This window comes from Pseudophryne corroboree, chromosome 4 (assembly GCF_028390025.1).
Source record: "Pseudophryne corroboree isolate aPseCor3 chromosome 4, aPseCor3.hap2, whole genome shotgun sequence".
Classification (NCBI taxonomy): domain Eukaryota; kingdom Metazoa; phylum Chordata; class Amphibia; order Anura; family Myobatrachidae; genus Pseudophryne; species Pseudophryne corroboree.
The window spans coordinates 803,891,124-803,917,303 of NC_086447.1; the positions used below are offsets into that span (position 1 = coordinate 803,891,124).

Genomic DNA, 26,180 nt, shown 5'->3' on the forward strand with positions numbered 1-26,180 from the left:
GTTCCGCAGGCTTCGGACAGCACTCCCGCCCATGGGAGTATCTTTGGGATGTCCCCAGCTGTCTAATGTCCAGTGTCCACTAGTGGATGACAGAGAAAAGAGGATTTTGGTACTTACTGATAAATCCATTTATCTGAATCCACTCTGGGACACTGGACACCTGCCTCGGTGCTGCCAGCTTGCGTGTTCTTTGTATTGCTATTGTTGGGTTATCTGCGCACTGAGATCCTAATGTGTGGACGAGCTGCTAACACTTGTAGGCGACCGGACTACAGATTGTAGAAATAGTTATATTGTAGTGTAGCGCTCAGTCCTTGCTCCTAGTTTGGTTGTCTAAGTGGAAGTAGTACTGTCTGTGAGTGCCCTTAGGTTAAATATATTCAATAGGTGTTTATATCTCTTAAATGGTGTACAATATCACAGACAATTCACAAGACTAAGGAGAAACTGCTCAAAGAAAACAGACTATGTGACTCAAGGCAAAGAAATGATGACAGATTTTAAAGAGAAACAATACAAAGAGGAACTTCTAGAAGAGGCATACGACTTAGTGGGGGAAACAGACAGAAGCCATTTACTTCAGTATAAAAACGAGAAAGACAGGGAATACTCAGATGAGGTTCTGTTTATCACAAACTACACACAACAAGCCAGAACCCTACAACACATCCTTAAAAAACATTAGCCACTTCTTATGGAAGATGAAGTCCTGAATGACATACTAGACACGAAACCGAAAATCATATTCAGAAAAGCACCTGATTTGAAGCAAAAACTGGTACATAGCTACATGAAACCAAGCAAAATGACCCAATCCCACATTAATAACTCCAAACCAATATCAGGGTTTTATTGCTGTGGTACATGCATAGGATGCAAAAATAGAAGAAAGCGCAGCACGAAACCAGTTACCCAATTTAGCTCTACCAATACAAAAAGAACTTACAACATCAAAGAGAGAATAACCTGCAATAGTAAAGGCGTCATCTACCTATTAGAGTGTGGATGCCCCAAACAATATGTAGGACGCACCATACGCCCCTTGAAAACGAGAATTAGTGAGCATATTCGGAACATCAAAAAGGGGCTAGAAGAACACAACTTATCAAAACATTTTAAGGACCATCATGATAGTGACCCCATATCACTTAAATTCATAGAGATCCAGGAGGTACACCCTAATTGGAGGGGAGGAGACTATAGCACAAAAATTAATACCATAGAATTAAGATGGATGTATGAGCTAAAGACACTAGCTAGTATGGGACTTAATCGTGATAATGAAGTGAAATCACTGATATGCAAAAAGTAAAAAGACCTCAATAAATTAAGACTGGGAAGAAAAACATCCATGTATCAATAAGGCACACAAATGTACTTTATATAGACCAGTTAGGCATACACACCCCATTGCAGTCCAGTGCAAAATAAATACCTGGTTTTATATATATAAGATGCATATCGACTACATCCATTATACCTTTAACTGTACACCTATTAAAACAACCCAGATCAGGATTCTAAACATAGAACCTTATCCTCACGACTCACACACACCAATTAACCATCTATGAAATAGAAACTTCACTTATCGCTGTTTTAGAATAAAACACTGTCCATATGTTTAATCTAATTTTCCTTTGCACAAATGCCATAGCCAGACAAATCTCACTTGCATTTAAAATTAGCAGAAAGCATATCTTGCAACTGTGACATCAACACATTGGTCAGGAACAAGGAGACCAATGACGAGCAGGAACTCTAATCACATGACCTATGATGTCACAATATGTGCCTTTAAAAACTTGGAAAATACTATTCCAAACATCCACTTCTCCCAGAGGAAGGCCCTAGAGGCTGAAACGCGTTGGAGCTAACACTACAACCTAAAACCGAAACTGACAAAGACCACAGCAAGCGCTTACTACGAAGCAGAGTCCCGGTCACGTGATCGGGGAAACCCGGAAATCAACTACGCTGCCTAGCAACAGAAGGAAAGAGAAGAAGTCGGTGACTAAGTGCGGCGGGGAAACAGGAGAAAACAGAAGGCGAGTCTCCGTATGCGGCGGGTGTCACTCTTGAAGCTGCTCCGTAGAGCGCTGACAGAGTCTCCCCCTAGGCAGGTCAGCCTCTCGAACCCTCCGGCTTCCAGGCGTGTCTGTACCAGGACACACCATGAGAAGCGGAGCCTAGAGAGAAAGACCAGTCCGGAGCAACCTACTTTTCCCTGCTTAACCTTATACACTCCCACCGTGAAGAAACCCAAGACTGTGTTTTTGTTTATATATATATATATATATATATATATATATATATATATATATATATATATATAATTATGTTTATATTTTTATCTTTAAATTTTTTTCAACACGGAATTGAACTTACCAAGGACAAAACTACTGTCAGCAGCTGTGCGGGACGCCGCAGGCTGCAGCACACACTCAATAGACTCCTAGACTAAGAGTTTACCCATATCTCGTCCTTTAACTAATATTAGCAAACAATAAACCATCGTTATCATTAATGAGCTATATGTGGACATTTCATTTGGGAAACATAATTGTTCTGTGATATTGTACACCATTTAAGAGATATAAACACCTATTGAATATATTTAACCTAAGGGCACTCACAGTACCACTTCCACTTAGACAACCAAACTAGGAGCAAGGACTGAGCGCTACACTACAATATAACTATTTCTTGTTATATTGGCTCAAACAGTTTTGGATAAGTTTGATAGTTGCTTGGTTGCTGTTTATTGTTATGGTATGGTTGGTTCTTTCCCGAATGTTGTTTTTCTGTCATGTACCCTCTTCTCTCCGTCAGTTTTTCAAACTGGAGGTATAGGGGCGTGGAGGGGGGAGGAGCTGGCTGTCCACTTCTGGGTTTTTTTACATACATTGTGCTACCTCCGGTCTCCATTCTTCACTCCCCAGCTGTCTAATCTCCAGTGTCCCCTAGTGGATTCAGAGAAATGGGTTTATCGGTAAGTACTAAAATCCTCTTATTGCTCCCTCTCCCTGATGTCACATTGAGATCATACCTACCTCCGTTTCATTCTAGGTCACTAAGCTATACAATAGTGAAAACGCGACCCAAATCCAGTAGTTTGTGCTTGATGTCGGAATGAACAGACAGACAAAATTATGAAATTTGTTTTCATCTCCATAGTTCCAAAATAGTCCCTACAAGTATATTTCTCAAAAAATAGCTATGTACAGACACAACCCTTACAGTTTTATTATATGTATAGATGGCCTGTCACATATGCCCTTATTACAGGATGCATTCAATATCCCGGCTGTCGAAATGCCGGCGCTCAGCATACCGGCACCGGGATCCGGACCGCCGGGATACCGACACTTATTACCCCTCTTGGGGTGTCCACGACACCCCTGGAAGTAGAATAAATAGCGTGCCCGCAGCGAGACCGCAAGGGGCTCTTTTGCGCTCGCCCTGCAGCCTGCGCCCGGCATCCCGCAGTCGGGATTCTGACCGCCGGGATGACGGGCGCCGGTATATAGATACCAACCCCATATTACATGGTGTCATGCTCAAACCCTACTTTATTAGTTTCCTCACTGCCTCATTCTCTTTCTCCAATTCTTTGGTAATTGAAAACCAGAAATTGTTGCTGCGTCCAGTGATGTAATAACACATTATTATTATTATTATTATTTTTTTTTTTTTAATATAAAACAATAAAGCTAAATTTATATCTAAAACTGAAGAATTGCAATTGATCATTTGACTTTAGGTTATATTAAATTATGTAGATTATGTCAGACTAGAACTGGATGTTGGCTGTAATAGTGACTTAGCGGGGTAACTGTGGCTATCGGAGCCCAGTGTTAAATATCAACTTGGTACCATGAAATTCAGCCTCTAGTACTGTGGGTCACAGGACAGTCTATGTCATTATAAAGTAATATAAAGCAGTCTGTAACATCTGGGCGGTGCAGATGTTTTGGGCCCTTTGTGGGGTGCTGTGCCCAGATGTGGTCACTACCTTTGTATGTTTGTCAGCTAAGCCACCACATACAGGTAAAACTAGAATATCGTGCAAAAGTTAATTTATTTCAGTAATTCAACTTAAAAAGTAAAACGAATATATTATATAGACTCATTACATGCAAATTTAGATATTTCAAGCCTTTATTTGTTATAATTTTGATGATTGTGCTTTACAGTTTAAGAAAATACCAAATCTCAAAAAAATAGAATATGGTGAAAAAGTTCAAAATTGTAGGCTCAAAGTGTCACACACTAATCAGCTAATTTATCCAAACCACCTGCAAAGGGTTCCTGAGCCTTTAAATTGCCTCTCAGTCTGGTTCAGTACAATTCACAATCATGGGGAAGACTGCTGACCTGACAGTTGTGCAGAAAACCATCATTGACACCCTCCACAAAGAGGGAAAGCCTCAAAAGGAAATTGCAAAAGAAGTTGTATGTCCTCAAAGTGCTGTATCAAAGCACATAAATAGAAAGTTAAGTGGAAGGGAAAAGTGTGGAAGAAAAAGGTGCACAAGCAGCAGAGATGACCACAGCCGGGAGAGGATTGTCGGGAAAAGGCCATTCAAAAGTGTGGGGGAGCTTCACAAGGAGTGGACTGAGGCTGGAGTTAGTGCATCAAGAGCCACCACACACAGACAGATCCTGGACATGGGCTTCAAATGTCGTATTCATCTTGTCAAGCCGCTCCTGAACAACAAACGTCAGAAGCGTCTTACCTGGGCTACCCACGGTATTTCATTTGGAAACCAAGGTCCCAGAGTATGGTGGAAGAATGGAGAGGCACACAATCCAAGATGTTTGAAGTCCAGTGTGAAGTTTCCACAGTCTGTGTTGATTTAGGGAGCCATGTCATCTGCTGGTGTTAGTCCACTGTGTCCAGAGTCAACGCAGCCGTCTACCAAGACATATTAGAGCACTTTTTGCTTCCTTCAGCAGACAAGCTATATGATTTCATTTTCCAGCAGGACTTGACACCTGCCCACACTGCCAAAAGTACCAAAACCTGGTTCAATGACCATGGGATTACTGTGCTGGATTGGCCAGCAAACTCGCCTGACCTGAACCCCATAGAGAATCTATGGGACATTGTCAAGAGAAAGGTGAGAGACATGAGACCGAACAATGTAGAAGAGTTGAAGGCCGCTATTGAAGCATCCTGGTCTTCCATAACACCTCAGCAGTGCCACAGGCTGATAGAATCCATGCCACGCCGCATTGAGGCAGTAATTCATGCAAAAGGGGCCCAAACAAAGAACTGAGTACATATGCATGATTGATTATACTTTTTCAGAAGGCCGACATTTCTGTATTTAAATCCTTTTTTTATTGATTTTATGTAATATAATTTTCTGAGATTTTGGATTTGGGGTTTTCTTAAGCTATAAGCCACAATCATCAAAATTATAACCAATAAAGGCTTGAAATATCTCACTTTGCATATAATGAGTGTATATAATATATTAGATTCAGTTTTTAAGTTGAATTACTGAAATAAATGAACTTTTGCACAATATTCTAATTTTCTGAGGTTCACCTGTAAAATACCTTATTACTCTCTTTATAAAATGAGGACCTCTGTTGTTGGGTTCCAAGCTTTGTTTTACTCAAAATATAAATTCATATATTTATTGTGCTAGATATACAGATGCACACTGCTAAGAACAAGAGCGGAAAACAGTTGTGTATCCACAGTACATTTATATTGCCCCTGGTACCCTGAAATACAGCTGTGGTCTAGTGCAGAAATATTTCTTTTCTGCAGTAATGGATAGGCTAACAGACGGGCACCAGAGTTCTGCTGCAGTCATTTAGGTTGTGCATTACTGATCACAAGGGTTCATAGTAGAAAGTCCCAAAAGAATTTAATAACATGTTTTGATTTTGTTGTCTCTGGTGCTGTGAGGTGATACAATCCTACAGGGAAGACTTTACTAAAACTTTCTTGGTTGTACCAGGCCAGCAGGGACACGGCTCAGTGTGTAAACACTTCTGAGCTCACCTGACTTCTAAGAAGAGTGGTCACCTGTTTGTACCATGTCAGAGTCCCTGTAATTGGCTGCGTGGGCAGAGCCTTCTGACAGAAACAAGGAAGTGGGTGGCATTGAGTAGCGTGCAGCTGCTTTGGTATAGCACATAGTATTTTCTGAATATTAACACTTCACATTATATTTTCTAGTTACATTTTACTTCATTCTTCTGTATTTTGACTGAAAGTGTTATGTAAATATATTTGCAGTCATTTTGTATATTGAGATCAGGGTTTCATTAAGGTTTGTGAGGCCCCTGCCGATTAAAATTGTCAATATGAATTGATTGAGCAGCTACCATTTTATATTTCTGTTCTGAGAGTTATAGATGGGACCAGCATTTGGAGGACATGCAGATTCTTGTGCTGCCATTTGGAAGATCTAGGGGAGACTCCAGGAGAGTTGGCTCTCAATTTAGATTTAGTATGTGCTATTAACATGTAGCATAAAAATAAGCAATTACATAACCCGGTGTGGGTGCTATTACCATGTAGCATTAGGGACCACCAGTATCAGAAAAACCTTGCCAGGGCCTGGTGGTCTATCCATATCTTTCCAAATAGATACAACTATTGTAAGAGCTCTGAATTTTCTATTAACATGTAGTATTCAAGTGTTATTGCTGACTCGTTTTTAGTGTGCTTGGGGAAAACTTTTTTTTTCTCTTTTTCTTGTTTAGAATGAGCCCTGCCTTTTATACACCGGAGAAGTATTCCTAAAATAATAGAGCAGCTACTATTTTATATTTATAATGAGATATTATACTTTTTAAAAATGTCACCAGACAGTATATGTATAAACTCCCAGCATCACAAATGTTAAACACACTGTAGTGGTCCCAGGCAGGGCTGTTTGTAGGTAATTTGGCTCCCAGTGCGAACATGAACAAAATAATCTCCCCTCTCCAGTCAATTTAAAAGGACACATTTGCGCACAAAGAAGGCAAGGGCCTGGTGCAATGGGCGTGGCCTCACTGCAATGTGTGTGGCCTTGCAGGAAAAAAACTACCTGACATCCCCTACAGTAATGCCCCTGACACCATATTATGCCCCACACAGTAATGCCCCTATCTTATTAATCATATTAATATAATGCCCATGCCATGCCCCTTTATACTATAAAATAAGGCCAGTGCCACACTACCTCCTCGTTGTTAGGGGTTGAGACCGTTTCATCCCACTGCCACCAGCTGCAGCATCATGATTGTGATGTGATGGTCACACATCCGACCCCCCACCCCCACCACATGCACGGGTTATAGGTCCTACCACTTCCGGAATCGCTGCTCAATCCTGTCCTGGAGCCTCCTCTAGTAAATTTCCCTCCCAAAATGGCCGCCACCTGCTCTAGTACTCTTTAAAACTGTCTTCTCTGAGGCGGCAGCCATATTGGGATGGACATTTTCAACAGTATTTTATGCAGTCAGCCAGACACTGGCCGCAGGTTCCCCATGCGTCCGGCCCTGGTCCCAGGTCACACATTGCTACACAGAAACCCCAGTTTTATATATGCTACAGTGCTGGTGATGTGGCTTTGTGTGGGGGCTTCTGCATGACTTCCCTGGCCGACATGCTATCAATTCAGCACTGACTGACAGAATGCCTGTGTTTTGGCAGTAAACACCATTTCCCTTTTCCATTTGATTTTTTTTTTATATGGTCAATGAGTAGCTAAATATTTTCCATCTATTATTAGGACCTGCATTTAGGTTAGTTGTTAATTGTGTATGTCTGATAATATACATGCTGTTTTTTTTTGTTTGTTTTTTATATTGAATAGATCGAAAAGCCAAAGCCTCTGAAATGTGGGACATTCGGAGCCAGCTCCTTACAGCAGAGATATTTAGCCACTGGCGACTTTGGCGGAAATCTAGATGTATGGTAAGAGAGCTTTGTGTTGTTGATCTCACTTATATGCACTATAGCCGTGATCACTATTCCTTTACTAATGTAGTTGTGAGCAGGTAATGGAAGGACAATTTATACAGCTCGAATAAGCATAAAGAAATAATTATGTAGCTGGACAAATATTAGCCCTCTGTGTGCTCTGTGGCACATCGTTAACGACCCCCTTCCTCGTCTGAACATGTACAGATAAGAGAGGTCCTCATTAACGACAGCCATGCTGGTGTCGTTTCCCACATCCCCCCCCCCCCCCCCCCCCCCTGTTTCCCTGCCGTCGCTCCCTTCCCCACTGGCATTATCAGCGTCTGTGGCGATCATTTAAGGTGTATGGGGCTCATGGCGATCCAATTTGGCTTTAAATTTCATATATATACACTATATAGTTTGCCACAGTTTCCTGTACTGATCTAAGCTTTAAAGTACATTACATACCATATATAGATTATCTGATTGAGGTTTACAACACCCTCTGGTGGCTAAGTATCAATACAGCAAGCCTTGTGCAAGTTTCAATTACTGTATGTATTATTATTATTATTATTATTATTATTATTATCCTTTATATGGTGCCACAAGGGTTCCGCAGTGCCCAACTTCAGAGTACATATGCACATAATCAAAACAGGAAAACAGTGACTTACAGTTGAAGACAATACAGGACAAGTACAGGGTAACTAAGCATAACTACACCAGTAAACGACATAGAGATAACTTCCAAGGTGGCCAAAAAACGGCGGGATTTGGGCAGTTGAGGATTATTAAAGTAAGAGGGAAGAGCTTACATTCTGAGGGCATTACCAAAGCCAGGGGTTCCCAAATGTTTTTGAATTTCGGCGCCCTAGAGTATCAGAATTTTTTTTAACAGCACCCCTAGGCCAAAAGTTTCTTGTGAAATTCAAAAACATATATTAAATGAGGTAAATTGTGTGTATATGTCATCCTTAGGCTAAGGTCAGTTATGTGGTGAGGGACAGGATTCGCTTCTGTTTATCCACATATTTTTGATTGGATGCCACAAGCACTGGTTTTGCCTGTTACATTGACCATAAATAATTTGAATTGGTCCTGGACCACCAACCCAGGGTACCCCTGCAAGTGTCCAGAGGTGCCCCATGGTGTCACAGCACCCAATTTGGGAACCACTGGCATAAGCCATAAGAGGTACACTGCAGTACAGTGGCTCCTAATCTGGGTGTTGTGGGGCATTTGCTGCAGTGCCATGGGTTGGTGGTCATGGGGCCAAATCAAATTATTTATGGTCCCATGTGATAGAGCTGGTGGCTGCCAATCATAAAATATGTGGACAAAGAGAATCGCAACCCTGTCCACCACCACATAAGAGGTAGGATGACCCACAGGATGACCAGTAAGCACAATTTACTTAACTTAATCATTTTTCATAAATTTCTCAATAAGAAACTTTTGGCCTAGGGGTGCCGTAAAAAAGCCGATACTCTAGTGCGCCGTGATACAAATAAAGTTTGGGAACCACTGCAGTAGTGTATAATTACAAAACAATAATTTGAGACCTGTAAATAAAAAAAGAAAGAAATAGTAAGATTAATCAATTGGTGCTCCCTCAATACAAATTACATTGATTCTATGGTTCAAATTTATTAAGCCTTGGAGAGTGATAAATTGCACGGTGATAAAGTACCAGCCAACCAGCTCCTAACTGTCATTTTTAAAACACAGCCCTTCACATGGCAGTTAGGAGCTGGTTGGTTGGTACTTTATCACCCTGCAATTTATCACTCTCCAAGGCTTGATAAATCTGGGCATATGTTCTCCGTAGGATATCTCTTGCTTTATATTGCAGATATTTATTTATGTAATAATTTTTATTTGAAATAATGTCTTAATGATGATTAAGATTTGATTTTCTTTATTTAATTGTGCCAGAAAAGGAAAGTATATATCCACGTTTCTTTAGTGTTTTTCCTTAAGTTCTTTTATTTAACCCATTCAACAGGTTGTGCACTGTTCTGACTAAATAAAAAGGAAACATAGAGCATTATAGGGCACTCAGACTAAGCTTTGTTGCCCATCAGACTGGCATCCCCCACAGGTGACATGATCATTGTATTTTATTATACAGTATTAGAGAACAAGAAAGAAAGACCCTGTGTTGGCGCACTCGTTTAGATGAAGATAACTAAGAAAATCTAACTTTTAATGAAATACATTAAAACCTTTTTTTATATTCAAAAAACTTTGTCCACTCTACCAACATATACCAAGTGAACAATTATATATGAACCAATTTATTATATAAATATAGTTTTTCTAAAAAATCTTAGGCAAGCAATGGCCTAATATGCAGCAGGATACCAGCTTACCCTGTATTGGGAAATTAGCTAACGAGTGCGCCAACACAGGGTCTTTCTTCTTGTTCTCTAATTCGTGATTATCAGTAGGATACTATTGTACCCTGGTGCACCACCAACCCAATATCTTTGGCATTTAAGCTTTTTGAACATATTCAGTTGGTTTATTACAAATCTTTGTTTGCATAAATCCCTTTTCTCTGACGTCCTAAGTGGATGCTGGGACTCCGTAAGGACCATGGGGATTAGCGGCTCCGCAGGAGACTGGGCACAACTAAAGAAAGCTTTAGGACTACCTGGTGTGCACTGGCTCCTCCCACTAAGACCCTCCTCCAGACCTCAGTTAGATTCTTGTGCCCGGCTGAGCTGGATGCACACTACTAGGGGCTCTCCTGAGCTCCTAGAAAGAAAGTATATTTTAGGTTTTTTATTTTACAGTGAGATCTGCTGGCAACAGACTCGCTGCAGCGAGGGACTAAGGGGAGAAGAAGCGAACCTACCTAACTGGTGGTAGCTTGGGCTTCTTAGGCTACTGGACACCATTAGCTCCAGAGGGATCGACCGCATGGAACCGGCCATTGATGTTCGGTCCCGGAGCCGCGCCGCCGGCCCCCTTACAGAGCCAGAAGCAAGAAGTGTTCCGGAAAATCGGCGGCAGAAGACTTCAGTCTTCACCAAGGTAGCGCACAGCACTGCAGCTGTGCGCCATTGCTCCTCATGCACACCTCACACTCCGCTCACTGATGGGTGCAGGGCGCTGGGGGGGGGGCGCCCTGAGCAGCAATATAAACACCTTGCCTGGCAAAATCATCACAATATATAGCCCCAGAGGCTATATATGTGATAAATACCCCTGCCAGAATCCATAAAAAAGCGGGAGAAAAGCCCGCGAAAAAGGGGCGGAGCTATCTCCCTCAGCACACTGGCGCCATTTTCTCTTCACAGTGCAGCTGGAAGACAGCTCCCCAGGCTCTCCCCTGTAGTTTTCAGGCTCAAAGGGTTAAAAAGAGAGGGGGGGCACTAAATTTAGGCGCAATATTGTTTATACAAGCAGCTATTGGGGGAAAAATCACTCAGTTATAGTGTTAATCCCTGCATTATATAGCGCTCTGGTGTGTGCTGGCATACTCTCTCTCTGTCTCCCCAAAGGACTTTGTGGGGTCCTGTCCTCAGTCAGAGCATTCCCTGTGTGTGTGCTGTGTGTCGGTACGGCTGTGTCGACATGTGGGATGAGGAAGGTTACGCGGAGGTGGAGCAGAGGCCGATAAATGGGATGTCGCCCCCTGTGGGGCCGACACCAGAGTGGATGGATAGGTGGAAGGTATTAACCGACAATGTCAACTCCTTACATAGAAGGCTGGATGACGTAAAACAGCTGTGGGACAGCCGGCTTCTCAGCCCGCGCCTGCCCAGGCGTCTCAAAGGCCATCAGGGGCTCAAAAAAGCGCCCGTTACCTCAGATGGCAGACACAGATGTCGACACGGAGTCTGACTCCAGTGTCGACGAGGTTGAGACATATACACAATCCACTAGGAACATCCGTTACATGATCTCGGCAATGAAAAATGTGTTACGCATTTCTGACATGAACCCAAGTACCACATAAAAGGGGTTTTATTTTTGGGGAGAAAAAGCAGCCAGTGTTTTGTTCCCCCATCAGATGAATGAATGAAGTGTGTAAAGTAGCGTGGGTTCCCCCGATAAGAAACTGGTAATTTCTAAAAAGTTACTGATGGCGTACCCTTTCCCGCCAGAGGATAGGTCACGTTGGGAGATATCCCTTAGGGTGAATAAGGCGCTCACACGTTTGTCAAAAAAGGTGGCACTGCCGTCTTAGGATACGGCCACCTTGAAGGAGCCTGCTGATAAAAAGCAGGAGGCTATCCTGAAGTCTGTATATACACACTCAGGTTATATACTGAGACCTGCAATTGCCTCAGCATAAATAGTGCTGCTGCAGCGTGGTCTGATACCCAGTCAGATAATATTAATACTCTAAGACAGGGATAATAGTTTGCTAACATAGAGCATATTAAAGACGTCGTCTTAGATATAAAGGATGCACAGAGGGATATTTGCCGGCTGGCATCCAGAATTAATGCAATGTCCATTCTGCCAGGAGGGTATTAGAAACCCGGCAGTGGACAGGTGATGCTGCCTATAAAAGGCACATGGAGATTCTGCCTTATAAGGGTGAGGAATTGTTTGGGGATGGTCTCTGGGACCTCGTATCCACAGCAACAGCTGGGAAGAAAATTTTTTACTTCAGGTTTCCTCACAGCCTAAGAAAGCACTGTATTTTCAGGTACAGTCCTTTCGGCTTCAGAAAAGCAAGCGGCTCAAAGGCGCTTCCTTTCTGCACAGAGACAAGGGAAGAAGGAAAAAGCTGCACCAGCAGCCAGTTCCCAGGATCAAAAATCTTCCCCCGCTTCCTCTGAGTCCACCGCATGACGTTGGGGCTCCACAGGAGGAGACAGGTGCGGTAGGGGCGCGTCTCGGGAACTTCAGGGACCAGTGGGCTTGCCCACAGGTGGATCCCTAGGTTCTGCAAATAGTATCACAGGGATACAGGCTGGAGTTCGAGGCGACTCCCCCTCGCCGTTACCTCACATCAGCCTTGCCTGCTGCCCTCGGAGAAAGGTAGTACTAGCGGCAATTCACAAGCTGTACTTCCAGCAAGTGAAATCAAGGTACCCCTCCTTCAACAAGGCCGGGGTTACTATTCCAAAATGTTGTGGTACCGAAACCAGACGGTTCGGTGAGACCCATTCTAAAATTGAAAGCCTTGAACACTTATATACGAAGGTTCAAGTTCAAAATGGAATCGCTCAGGGCGATTATTGCAAGCCTGGAGAATTTCATGGTATCACTGAACATCAAGGATGCTTACCTGCATGTCCCTATTTACCCTCTTCACCAGGAGTACCTCAAAATTGTGGTACAGGATTGTCATTACCAATTCCAGACGTTGCTGTTGGTCTGTCCCCGGCACAGAGGTATTTACCAAGGTAATGGCCGAAATAATTATCCCGTACTTGGACGATCTCCTTATAAAGGCGAGGTCCAGGGAGCAGTTGTTCGGCGGAGTAGCACTATCTCAGGAAGTGCTACAACAGCATCGCTGGATTCTGAATATTCCAAAGTCGCAGCTGGTTCCTACGACGCGTCTACTGTTCCTGGGTATGGTTCTGGACACAGAACAGGATAAAAAGGGTTTCTCCCGGAGGAGAAGTCCAAGGAGTTGTCGTCTCTAGACAGAGACCTCCTAATACGTATACAGGTGTCGGTGCATCAATGCACGCGAGCCCTGGGAAGGATAGTAGCTTCTTACGAAGAAATTCCATTCGCCAGGTCCCATGCAAGGATTTTCCAGTGGGATCTGTTGGACAAGTGGTCCGGGTCGCATCTTCAGATGCATCGGCGGATAACCCTGTCTCCAAGGGCCAGGGTGTCGCTGTTGTGGTGGCTGCAGAGTGCTCATCTTCTAGGGGGCCGCAGATTCGGCATACAGGACTGGGTCCTGGTGACCACGGATGCCAGCCTTCAAGGCTGGGGGGCAGTCACACAGGGAAGAAACTTCCAAGGCTATGGAAAAGTCAGGAGACTTCCCTACACATAAATATTCTGGAACTAAGGGCCATTTACAATGCCCTAAGTCAGGCTAGACCCCTGCTTCAACACCGGCCGGTGCTGATCCAGTCAGGATGGCGATGGCAGAAGCCACAAGGATTCTCCGATGGGCGGAAATTCATGTGTTAGCACTGTCAGCAGTGTTCATTCCCGGAGTGGACAACTGAGAAGCAGACTTTCTCAGAAGACAAGACCTCCACCCGGGAGAGTGGGGACTTCATCCAGAAGTTTTCCAAATGATTGTACACCGTTGGGAAAGGCCACAGGTGGACATGATGGCGTCCCGCCTCAACAAAAAGCTACAAAGATATTGCGCCAGGTCAAGGGACCCTCAGGCGGTAGCTGTGGACGCTCTGGTAACACCGTGGGTGTACCAGTCGGTGTATGTGTTCCCTTCTCTGCCTCTCTTACCCAGGGTAATGAGAATAATAAGAAGGAGAGGAGTAAGAACTATACTCATTGTTCCGGGTTGGCCAAGAAGAGCTTGGTAACCAGAACTCCAAGAAATGATCTCAGAGGACCCATGGCCTCTGCCGCTCAGACAGGACCTGCTGCAGCAGGGGGCCTGTCTGTTCCAAGACGTACCGCGGCTGCGTTTGACGGCATGGCGGTTGAACGCCGGATCCTGAAGGAAAAGGACATTCCGGAGGAAGTTATCCCTACGCTATTTAAAGCTAGAAAAGAAGTGAACGCAAACCATTATCACCGCATATGGTGGAAATATGTTGCGTGCTGTGAGGCCAGGAAGGCCCCAAAGGAGAAATTTCAGCTAGGTCGATTTCTGCACTTCCTACAGTCAGAGGTGACTATGGGCCTAAAATTGGGTTCCATGAAGGTCCAGATTTCGGCTCTATCGATTTTCTTCCAAAATAGAACTTGCTTCACTGCCTGAAGTTCGGACTTTTGTTAAGGGAGTGCTGCATAGTCAGCCCCCGTTTGTGCCTCAAGTGGCACCGTGGGATCTCAACGTGGTGTTGGATTTCCTGAAGTCGCATTGGGTTGAGCCTCTTAAATCCGTGGAGCTACAATACCTCACGTGGAAAGTGGTCATGCTGTGGGCCGTGGCGTCGGCCAGGCGTGTATCAGAATTGGCGGATTTGTCATACAAAAGCCCTTATCTGTATTTTATATGGATAAGGCGGAATTGAGGACTCGTTCCCAATTCCTTCCTAAGGTGGTATCAGTTTTTCATGTGAACCAACCTATTGTGGTGCCTGCGGCTACTTGGGACTTGGAGGATTCCAAGTTACTGGACGTAGTCAGGGCCCTGAAAAGTATATGTTTCCAGGACGGTTGGAGTCAGGAAAACTGACTCGCTATTTATCCTGTATGCACCCAACAAGCTGGGTGCTCCTGCTTCTAAGCAGACTATTGCTCGCTGGATCTGTAGCACGATTCAACTTGCACATGCTGCGGCTGGACTGCCGCACCCTAAATCTGTAAAAGCCCATTCCACGAGGAAAGTGGGCTCTTCTTGGGCGGCTGCCCGAGGGGTCTTGGCTTTACAGCTTTGCCGAGCTGTTACTTGGTCGGGTTCAAACATTTTTGCTAAAGTTCACAAGTTTGATACCCTGGCTGAGGAGGACCTAGAGTTTGCTCATTCGGTGCTGCAGAGTCATCCGCACTCTCCCGCCCGTTTGGGAGCTTTGGTATAATCCCCATGGTCCTTACGGAGTCCCAGCATCCACTTAGGACGTCAGAGAAAATAAGATTTTACTCACCGGTAAATCTATTTCTCGTAGTCCGTAGTGGATGCTGGGCGCCCATCCCAAGTGCGGATTGTCTGCAATACTTGTTTATAGTTATTGCCTAACTAAAGGGTTATTGTTGAGCCATCTGTTGAGAGGCTCAGTTATATTTCATATTGTTAACTGGGTATAGTATCACAAGTTATACGGTGTGATTGGTGTGGCTGGTATGAGTCTTACCCGGGATTCAAAATCCTTCCTATTTGTGTCAGCTCTTCCGGGCACAGTATCCTAACTGAGGTCTGGAGGAGGGTCTTAGTGGGAGGAGCCAGTGCACACCAGGTAGTCCTAAAGCTTTCTTTAGTTGTGCCCAGTCTCCTGCGGAGCCGCTAATCCCCATGGTCCTTACGGAGTCCCAGCATCCACTACGGACTACGAGAAATATATTTACCGGTGAGTAAAATCTTATTATAATAACTATTGGTGCGGTAACAAACTAGCATTTTAAGAATTTTATTATACAGTGTAAGATTTTCCAAGTCTTCTGGAAGTGACCACATGACACATTTGTGAAATGCGTTTGTGGTTTAGGAATCTGGAAGCTGCTGCCATGCCGGTGTATTCTGTGAAAGGACACAAGGAAATAATTAACTGTATTGATGGTGTCGGAGGCATAGGCATCGGTGACGGCGCTCCGGAGATTGTAACAGGAAGCCGTGATGGTAAGTTCACTCTGCTATAGACCTGCAATTACATTCAATGGGGTTTACTCTATAACAGTTCTCTAAAGGAGATCAGTATGATGTGCCGGCGCACGGGATCCCGGCGGCCGGTATTCCGACAACGGGATGGTGTCCGGGTCGTTATTCCGGCGTCGGGATCCTGACTGCATCCCCTCTAAAGCTGTCCTCACACAGTGCGAGTGGCTGTTTAACCGTAATCACGTCATGTTGGGACAAGCTCCTCCCTTACACACAGCATTGCACCCCTATCCTTTAGAATGTCCTCTCCAAAATGGGACAGTCGGGAGGTATAACAAAGTCTCGCTAATGTAGTTAAATAAATCAAATTGGCCAAAAAAACCACTGGAGCTAATAAAAAAATAAAAAAAAGTTGATTGTATAAAGAGATGAGTCAAGTATATTGAACCAATCAGAATCAATAAAGCAATAATATTGTCATTGTCACCTTACATTCGAGATCGTAAATGGAACACCACACATTTTGTCTGTATAGTTATACAGGTTGAGTATCCCATATCCAAAATTCCGAAATACAGACTTTTTTGAGCGAGAGTGAGATAGTGAAATCTTTGTTTTTTGATGGCTCAATGTACACAAACTTTGTTTAATACACAGTTATTAAAAATATTGTATTAAATTACATTCAGGCTGTGTGTATAAGGTGTATATGAAACCTAAATGAATTGTGTGAATGTAGATACATTTTGTTCAGTGCACAAAGTTACAAAAAATATTGGCTAAAATGACCTTCAGGGTGTGTGTATAAGGTGTATATGTAACATAAATACATTCTGTGCTTAGACTTGGGTCCCATCACCATGATATATCATTATGGTATGCAATTATTCCAAAATACGGAAAAATCCCATATCCAAAATACCTCTGGTCCCAAGCATTTTGGATAAGGGATATTCAACCTGTATCTTCTAATGTAGTGATACCCAATTTACTTGAATCACGGCGCCCCCTATAGTATCAGTATGTTTGTCGCAGCACCCCTAGGCCAAAATGTGCTTACTGAGACATTCAGAAACGGTGATTACATTTAGTAAATTGTTCTTACCTGTCACCCTTAGGATCAGTTATGTGGTGGTGGAAAGGGTTACACTCTGTTTGTCCACGTTTTTATTATTGACAGCCACCAGCATTGGTTTAGCCTATCACATTTAATATAAAGAATTCTGTTTATTCCTGGACCATCCACCTCTGCATGTGCCCTGTGGCACATCTGCAAGTTTGGGAACCACGGTCTTAATGAATAATGTGACTTGAAATTTATATATATTTATACATTTTTGAAGATTTCAGTGGGGCTGATTTTTATACAGCATTAAAATGGTAAACTCAGAATTGGTTTTGTTACAGGCACTGTGAAAGTATGGGACACAAGGCAAAAAGACACTCCTGTTGCTAATATGGAACCAGTAGAAGGCGAAAACAAAAGAGATTGCTGGACAGTGGCCTTTGGTAAGTGTTGGCTCTCTTTCATCTACAGTAGGTACAAGATACTCTGTGAGATTACATGACATTCCGATATAGGGGACTGCCACATTATGTGGGGACGACCCTTGTCTAACAAGGTGCTGATTGGGTGAGCAAACATGTGGCCCTTCTCTTGTGCTTTATGTACACAGTGGAAATTGTGTATAGAATATTGGACATAATCAAAGACATACAGTATATCAATTTACACATCCAGATTTATCAGAAATGTGTTTTTTTTTTGCACACCACCAATTTTGCACCAGATATAGATACTAAGAAAAAAAAAAAATTGATCAGTAAGTGCTGCTCTTGGTGGTAGTTATTTGCCAGGTGAGACCAAACTTGCTAGGCACTTCTTACCCATTAGGGGCAGTTGGTTGCCGGACAGGATGGCTCCGGGCAGGTGTCATTCTGTCTGGTACTTTATATTTATTGATGGGAGTAGTTTTAGCCGGCCAGTCGCTTTTTCTCCACCAAAGGGATATCGGAGCTGCAGAGAAGAGCTGGCGATCCCCCTGCTGCTGTATTACTCAGCTTATAGCTACATACATCTGTATCTCTATATGCATTAGTGCGGGACTAAGCACACTTGTGTCTGACCTCTCATTGCTCAGAGGCTCTGCATGTGCTGCGCCTGCGTTTCTCCTTCTCAAAAGTGAAGGGTCAGGCAGCTAAATAGGAAAACGCGGAACTTTGCACTTTTGCTCAATACAACCACTCTCTTCCATAAAACAGGGAAATGAATGGGCCATTTGGAAGGTTACATCGTATATGCTAAATAGAATACTTTATGAATATGTTCACCATTTGAATTTTTTTTTTTTTTAATCCAGCTGTGATGTATTACTTACATGGAAAACAATCCCTGTATATAATTACTGGTATATAGTTCCATCAATTTTTTTCCATGGATATATTAACTTGTGCTGAAGCACCATGCTGCATTATCGGCCAATGTATTTCGGCTTATTGTAGTGTTTTGGGGGTATTTATTAATAATATATATATATATATATATATATATATATATATATATATATATATATAAAAAAATTAATTTTTTTTTTTGCTTCTTTGTGTGGGTTTTATGTACTTAAAAAAATAATAATAATATTATGAGGGCGGGATGTACTAAAGGTGAAAATACGACCAAATTTCATACCCCAGCTTTATCCCAGCTCAGACCCCGGGCACTGAGCACAGGTTGAAGCTGGAGTTTCAGTACTTGCTTCCTTTCACATATGGGTGATGGACCCAGGATTATTTACGGGTTGTCGCTGTTCACCCCAGACTCTGGTCTTCTGGCTTACGTGGACTGTTATAGAATATACCCCGTAATCCCCAAGAGTCTGGTCCATTCTGACATGCAGTTGTCAGAATGGACCGGACAACCTCTATTCAAAGAGCGGCCAAATCCGACTGTCTGATATGGCCGTTCCCTGTGTCTTGTTCTGCCGCTGGTGCCAGCGGCTGCCTGGTGTGCTGACAGCAGCGGCAGGGTGGGGAACAGTGTGGCTGCCGGCGGGGGGAGCTGAGATCGGAGCCCGCCAAAATGACCGAACAACATAACAGTAATGTCAGCGCCAGCAGCTGTGCACACCCGAAAGGAGCAACACTTGAATTGTTCCGCCAGGCACCATCCAGTGGCTGCCGGCATGCAAAACACTTGAATTTCCCCATAGAGGTGAGGAGCAGCGTTAGCTTTTTATTATATAGGATTTTCTGGGTTATTTCTTTGCAGATAACCAGGTAAAAACGTAGACTGGGGCAGGCAAATTCCAGTTGTCAGGTCACCGTGGTAACTTAAAGTGATTGACCCCGTCCTGCCATCTGCCTCCCACCTGTAAACAACCCCATCTACAATGAGGACTGGGACAGTTAGCACTCACAGCCACTGTTCTGCCAAGAACCCCAGTGACCACTTCTAATCATCAAGGTTTAACACATTGGTTACTTGTCAGTGGTGTCGCTATACATCTGTGGAATGCCATCATTATCAATTGGTGGCACCAACCTTTTGACCATGTATCACAGTGTGTTGTCTACACTTGTGTAGATCTGTTGTAGCCAGATACCATATCCAGAGAAAGAACAGTGTATTAATGCTCTGAAGACTAAAGGGCGAATATACGTGATATAATTATAGGCACATAGTGGTCGTAATACAAACCTTTACACTAAGCCCTGTTTGTCTGTAAGGTCTGTAATTAGTTTCATTTTTTAAAATTATTTATTCTATAACAGAAGCTACCCCTATATCTCATTAGCGGATTACTTAATGTTTTCCCAGATTTTTTTTTTCTTTTTTTTTTCTTTTGTCCCTTCCCCTCTCATTGGCCAGTAGCTTACTCCAGTGTCAGTATGAGGACAAATGGACAGCCGGGATTTTATTGGCTGCTGTCTCTGCTTTGGAAAGAACCAGCTCAGTCTAGGGAGGAGAATGTATCCAATCTTGGAGAGAGATTAAGTACCAACCAATCTACTTCTAAATGTCGTTTTACAGAAATTCAATTGATAATAATAATTCGTCATAATAAAATAAATGTAATAATTTATATGCTTATAGTGCTTTTCATTTCTTCTATAATGTGATTTTTTTATTTTTTTTTTAAAGGTCATGCTTACAATCAACAGGAGCGCGTGGTTTGCGCCGGCTATGATAACGGAGACATAAAGCTGTTTGACCTACGCAACATGTCTCTCAAGTGGGAAACCAATATTAAAAATGGGGTATGGAGATTGTTTATTTATTGAAGCATAGCATCACAAGGGTGGATACTTCTGAATGGCCGAATTGCTGACCCCTGATTGGCTGTGTGCTTGTATAATGTTTAATTGTGTGCAATTTATTTCTTTTCAGGTCTGCAGTTTGGAGTTTGATAGAAAGGATATCATTATGAACAAGTTGGTTGCCACGTCCTTGGAAGGAAAATTTCATGTTTTTGACATGAGGACCCAACATCCTACCAAAGGTTTTGCATCCGTGACAGAAAAGGTAACGCACCGCCTTCCATTCTGTGCCGCAGTATTCCCAGCCCTAAGCCCTTGTTGTGAAGTCATAGGATTGCCGGCGAACAGGGATATAGGGTTCCTTTACATGTTTTTTATTACACAATAAACCAGAGGAACGTGGTATGAAAGCCAATACCAAAATGGCGACAGTCTAAATGTCCACATGGATGTTAGGTTGGCGGGGAAAATGCCATAGTCATACATGGTAGACCTGTTGATGTTTAAAAATAATACAAAAATGTACTGTCGACATATGAACATGCCGACGTTGGTGGATGGCGAAACTTTACATGTCAACATAACATCCATGTGAACATTCAGAACCTGTTTACATTCTGACGGAACCTAACCAGAGTTTTTTCATATAAAAGTAACTATCAGAAACACTATATATACTGTGTGTGTGTGTGTGTGTGTGTGTGTGTATGTGTATGTATATGTGTGTGTGTGTGTGTGTGTGTGTGTATATATGTATATATATATATATATATATATCTATATATATATATATATATCTATCTATCTATATCCATTTCAGTTCACACATTGTAGCCCATTATTGCTGTATGCCTGGAAGTGTAACCAACAACATATATGGCCCGGACAGTCCAACAGACAGAATTATCTACATTTCATTTGCCTACATTGCTTTCTATTGTATGCTGTAATTACAGTGGTTAGTATTGTACTTTACACTTTGTGCATATAAAAAAGCAAATATCCTATAGAAATGGATAATTAAGTTCAGCTGCAGTTTAATAGCCAAAGCTTTTATTTATTCTTTAAAAGCAAATGTATTTGTCCCCACCTGCCTCACCACCCCAAATACAGATGCCCTCTCTTAGTTATCAGATTACATTTACCAAGGTGTTTTGGTAACTGCCTAAATCTTGTTGCTATGGGAACCTCTCCTCCAGCATATTGCTCCTGTGTTGCATAATGCACCCGGCATTACAGATTCAGAGTCCCATGTGAATAAGCTTTGTGCTGAAGATTAAAATTTGTAATGAAAAAAAGAAAAGGCTCCGAGGGGTACAGATAGTAAAAATAATATTTCTCTTACATCCTCTTTACTGGACACTGCTAAGCTTGGTTTATTGAGGCCGCTATCCAGGATTTGGCACTGAGCTGCTATAACTAATGTAACATGAAGGTGGGACTGTAGTAACTACCTCTGATACTCTGCTAATGGCCACTAACAGTCTTCTATTCCGCCCTATTTTGTCACTTTTTGGGGGTCTGTGGTTATTTCCTCTCTCTATCATGACCTTCACCATGGATGTAGGTGCAGGGGGTGCAGCTGCTATGGGGGCCAGGCTGCCTCTGGGGGCCCGGCCCTCTCCCTGCACCCAGTTGGGCTTCCAGCAGATGGACTCTCACATCCGGATCCCCATAGCTGCCTTTAGTAGTTTGCTGTGCTGCTGCGCTGCAGGCCAGGCACATCTCATCTCCTGACCAACTCCGTCTCTTGTCGCTGTCACTGATGCTGGGAGGAGGCATGACTGAGCCTGCAGGGACATCCCCAGACCACAGCCATGCCTCCTCACTGTATAAGTCAGTGAGAAGAAATGGAGCAGGCCGGGAGAGCAAAGATGTGCTAGCAGTGCGCATAAAACGCAGTGCCAGTCACCTCCTCCATGGCCTTGCACAGTAATTCCAGAACGTGTATAAACGGTACCACTGTGTAGCATAATGTGAATAAAGGGCACTACTGAGTGACGTAATAAGGGGCACTGCTGTGTGTCATAACGTGAATAACAGACACTACTATGCATAGGCAGCCGATGCCCCAGTAAAGTTACCGCTAGCCCCCGCAGTGGATTGCGACGCGGGAAGGGGGGACTGCGGAAGTGCTTCCGTACATTGCAGTGTAAAACCCCCACCAAAAATGGCTGCCACCAAGGAGGAGATAGACGCTAGAGGTCACATTTGAGTGTTTTTTTGTACACTGCAATGTACGAAAGCGCTTCTGCAGCCCCTAGCACGTCTCAATCCACTGCGGGGGCTAGCGGTATAGTTTACTGATGCCTGCGCCCACACTCCCATACTTAACTGGGGCAAAGCGCAAGAAACCCCTGGCAACATGCAGGAGGCCCCTGAGAATAGGCAGGTAATTTAAAAGTAATTAGAAGCCTTACTGTGTGGCATCATTTGTAAGGGGCATTATTGTGTGTGGGGCATAAAATGGTGTCGGGGACAAAACTGTGTGTGGCATAATATGTAATTGACGTTCGTGTGTGGCATAAAGCGTAATGTGTGTTACGGTGTGTAGCATAACGTGTAATAGACATTACGGTGTGTAGCATAACGTGTAATAGACATTACGGTGTGTGGCATAATGTGTAATAGGCATTACGGTGTGTGGCATATTGTGTAATGGGCATTACGGTGTGTTGCATAATGTGTAATGGGCATTAGTCGCGGGCGCCTGTTCATTCCCTGCCGCCTCCCGCCGAGCACCCACCAGTAAACATAAATCGGCACCTATGCTACTATGTGGTGTAATATGAATAAGGAGCACTACATGCAGTGTAATGGGAATAAGATTGTTCTACTGTGTGGCGTAATATGGTTTGGGGGTACTATTGTGTGACCATACCCCTTTCTTGTGAGACCGTTGTCTCTTTGTAAAGAATGGGAGGTAATGCACAAATTTATAGTTTGCAGGAGGACGCTGAATACCCTAACACTGGCCCTTGCTCCACCTAATGGGAGGGGTGTGTGTGAGGAGGGGGAGGGGGGGGGGTCACATTGCACAGGAAATTAGTTCCACCACCTCTCCTGGACCACTTTAAGCCCTGGAATAAATAGGGTTAGAAATTGTGCTATGGGGCCCCCAAAGGTATAGTTACGCCACTGACCTTCACATAGGTGGCCCACTGCAGGGTTAGGGACGCTATGGCTGCGTTGCCTGTGACTTCCAATTTCTAATTGCATTGTGCGAGAATCGGGAGTATGCTTCATGGGTGTGGAGTGCACATTAATGTAAACCACAATCGCACAGTATGGAACTTGCGGCTAATTGAATTTGTCTCTATAAATTGCAGTACTTCTGATTCTGATTTCTTTTTCCAAGTATATTTACACATCTCTATCTATAAACCAGGCAATCAAATCTACCATCTGGCAAGTCCGGCACCTGCCGCAGAACAGAGATGTCTTTATGACGACAGGAGGAGCCGGAAGTCTTCATCTCTGGAAATAGTAAATACATGCTCTGTAATGTTTTAGATATCACATGATTCAGATGTTATAGGTTTTACAAAGGGGAATGCTAACGCTACAATCCTGTTATTCTTCATAAAGATACATTCAGGCAATTAGTGCATTGTACAGGAGTTAACAACTAAATTCTGTCGCAGGTATAAGGCCCAGATATAGAGGTGTATACTTCAGTCTAAGGGGTCGATCCAATTAGCTGTGAAGGATATGATGTGCTGTTGCCGTGCAACGGCACTCGATCTTGTACCCAAAATTGCTCAGACCTCTATGGGGTGGCGAGCACTTTTGTGTGAATTCAGGCTGCTGCAAAGCGCAGGCGCTACTGCGATGACTCGCACCCGTGAGATCATCGTGGCTAAATGGATTGACCGTTTTGACTGGGTACACACTGCACTGATATCGGCCCGATTGGTCATTTCTGGGCAAATCGGACAGTGTGTGTGCCTGATTTGCATGTTCCCGCTGTCGTTAGCGGTATCTTCTTGTTAGTCCTGCTGCAGGGTCAACCAGAAGAATTCGCTAACGATACCCTGGTGCCGAATGCAGCATGGCATCCACCATCTCCCCTTGCATCGCCTAGTGTGTATTCATTTGCTGATCCAGTGTCCTGTTGTCGTCCGGTTTGGCCGCCTACACAACAGTCTTCCATGCATTTCTACAACAACATTTCACTAGTAGTAGGGTTCTAAGCCAATGTATTACTATTTTCTATTAATCTAGAGATGCTGAATAGACCTAGGTCCTGACCCCTCTTTCACGACAGGTCACCCCATTACAGCTGGATGAGGGACTCTGTTTCATTGAACTCTGGCCTGCTCTTTATATATGACCTATGGCTGGGAAGTAGTCTTATGTAGTCTTGCCAGCATAGGGTATGGACAGTCTATCAGTTTATTAGGAAAGTGTGGTTACTAGTGAATTTATATACTGAATTATTCTGGATATTAGGCTGGTCCACTGAAGAAGGCTGCTTGCACTATGTTTAGCCAACAGTGTAGTTTAAAAAAGCAATATAACTAAAATGTATGTGTTTTGCATATACTTTTATTGTATTTCATGGCTTTTTATTTTTACAGTAAGAATAGCTAATGTCAGAGACATAAGTATGACCACTGGAAAGGTGTTTGTAATTTGTTTGCTTTTATTTCCTTCTAGTGAATACCCAGCTCAGCGATCACGGAAAGACGCAGACGGAGTTGATATGGGAGTAGCAGGAACAGTCAGCCTATTGCAAAATGTTACTCTGTCAACACAACCCATCTCTAGCATAGACTGGAGCCCAGACAAGAAAGGATTGTGCGTTTCCACCTCGTTTGATCAGACTGTCCGGGTGCTGATCGTCACCAAGCTGAACAAACTTTGATTTTAGGTTTCTACTAAACAGACAATTAGAATCCACCACCTATGCATTTCTCTGTTGAAGAGACCAACAAACTGGTATAGGAACAAAATCATCCCGAGTTCAGAGCTGGAAGAAATACATTTATGGCTAACAGAATTATACTGGTTACGCTGGCTGTAGCTGTTCACTGAGGTCTCGGGTATTATGTAAGGAAAGCATGGAACCGGGTAATAATGTGGTCAGCTTAATAACCACCTGTAACCCAGTCACCCGCTGTACCCCGCTCTGTGAACCATATTTTCCAAAAAAGTGTTTTTATAATAAACCAAAGACTAACATACGGTAACTAATGTATGTATTTTTATTCATTTGTTTAATCATTAACATTTGAAATTCCAGGGCGGGTTGGTTTGTGCACTCTTATTTCTAAAATCTGTTACTGAAAATGCAATACACAATCCAAGATGGTGGTGCACACGGGTTCAGTATATTTGCCTGGCATCCCGATCTTTAAATCTCGACAGGGGTAAGGTAAGTATGTTATCCCCTCTCCCGTACCACCTTTCCCTATCCCTCCCTTCCCGCAGCCTAGCCCTGGCCTCTCCTGGTGGTGCCTAAGCTTAACCTCCGCGTTCCCCATAGCCTAACCCTAACCGCCCCCCCTTGGCTCCTAAACCTAACCTTCCCTGGTGGTGCCTAACTCTCTAACCCCCACACCCCCTGGCCCTAACCCACCCCCTATACTTACTGTCGGGATGCCGGCTGTTGGGATCTTA

At 43.4% G+C, this 26,180-nt stretch overlaps 1 protein-coding gene across 2 annotated transcripts in view; it reads left to right on the top strand.

Moving 5' to 3' along the window:
- DNAAF10 (dynein axonemal assembly factor 10) overlaps positions 1 to 25,750 on the top strand; it is a 61,927-nt gene extending 36,177 nt beyond the window's left edge. For both annotated transcript variants that reach the window (XM_063918402.1, XM_063918401.1), the window contains exons 2-8: positions 7,830 to 7,930; positions 16,192 to 16,322; positions 17,709 to 17,810; positions 20,443 to 20,558; positions 20,689 to 20,823; positions 23,947 to 24,044; positions 25,218 to 25,750. In XM_063918402.1, coding sequence (XP_063774472.1) covers positions 7,830 to 7,930; positions 16,192 to 16,322; positions 17,709 to 17,810; positions 20,443 to 20,558; positions 20,689 to 20,823; positions 23,947 to 24,044; positions 25,218 to 25,425 — 891 coding nt within the window. In that variant the 3' untranslated portion in view covers positions 25,426 to 25,750. The remainder of the gene's footprint in view (positions 1 to 7,829; positions 7,931 to 16,191; positions 16,323 to 17,708; positions 17,811 to 20,442; positions 20,559 to 20,688; positions 20,824 to 23,946; positions 24,045 to 25,217) is intronic.
- Positions 25,751 to 26,180: the final 430 nt, after the last annotated feature.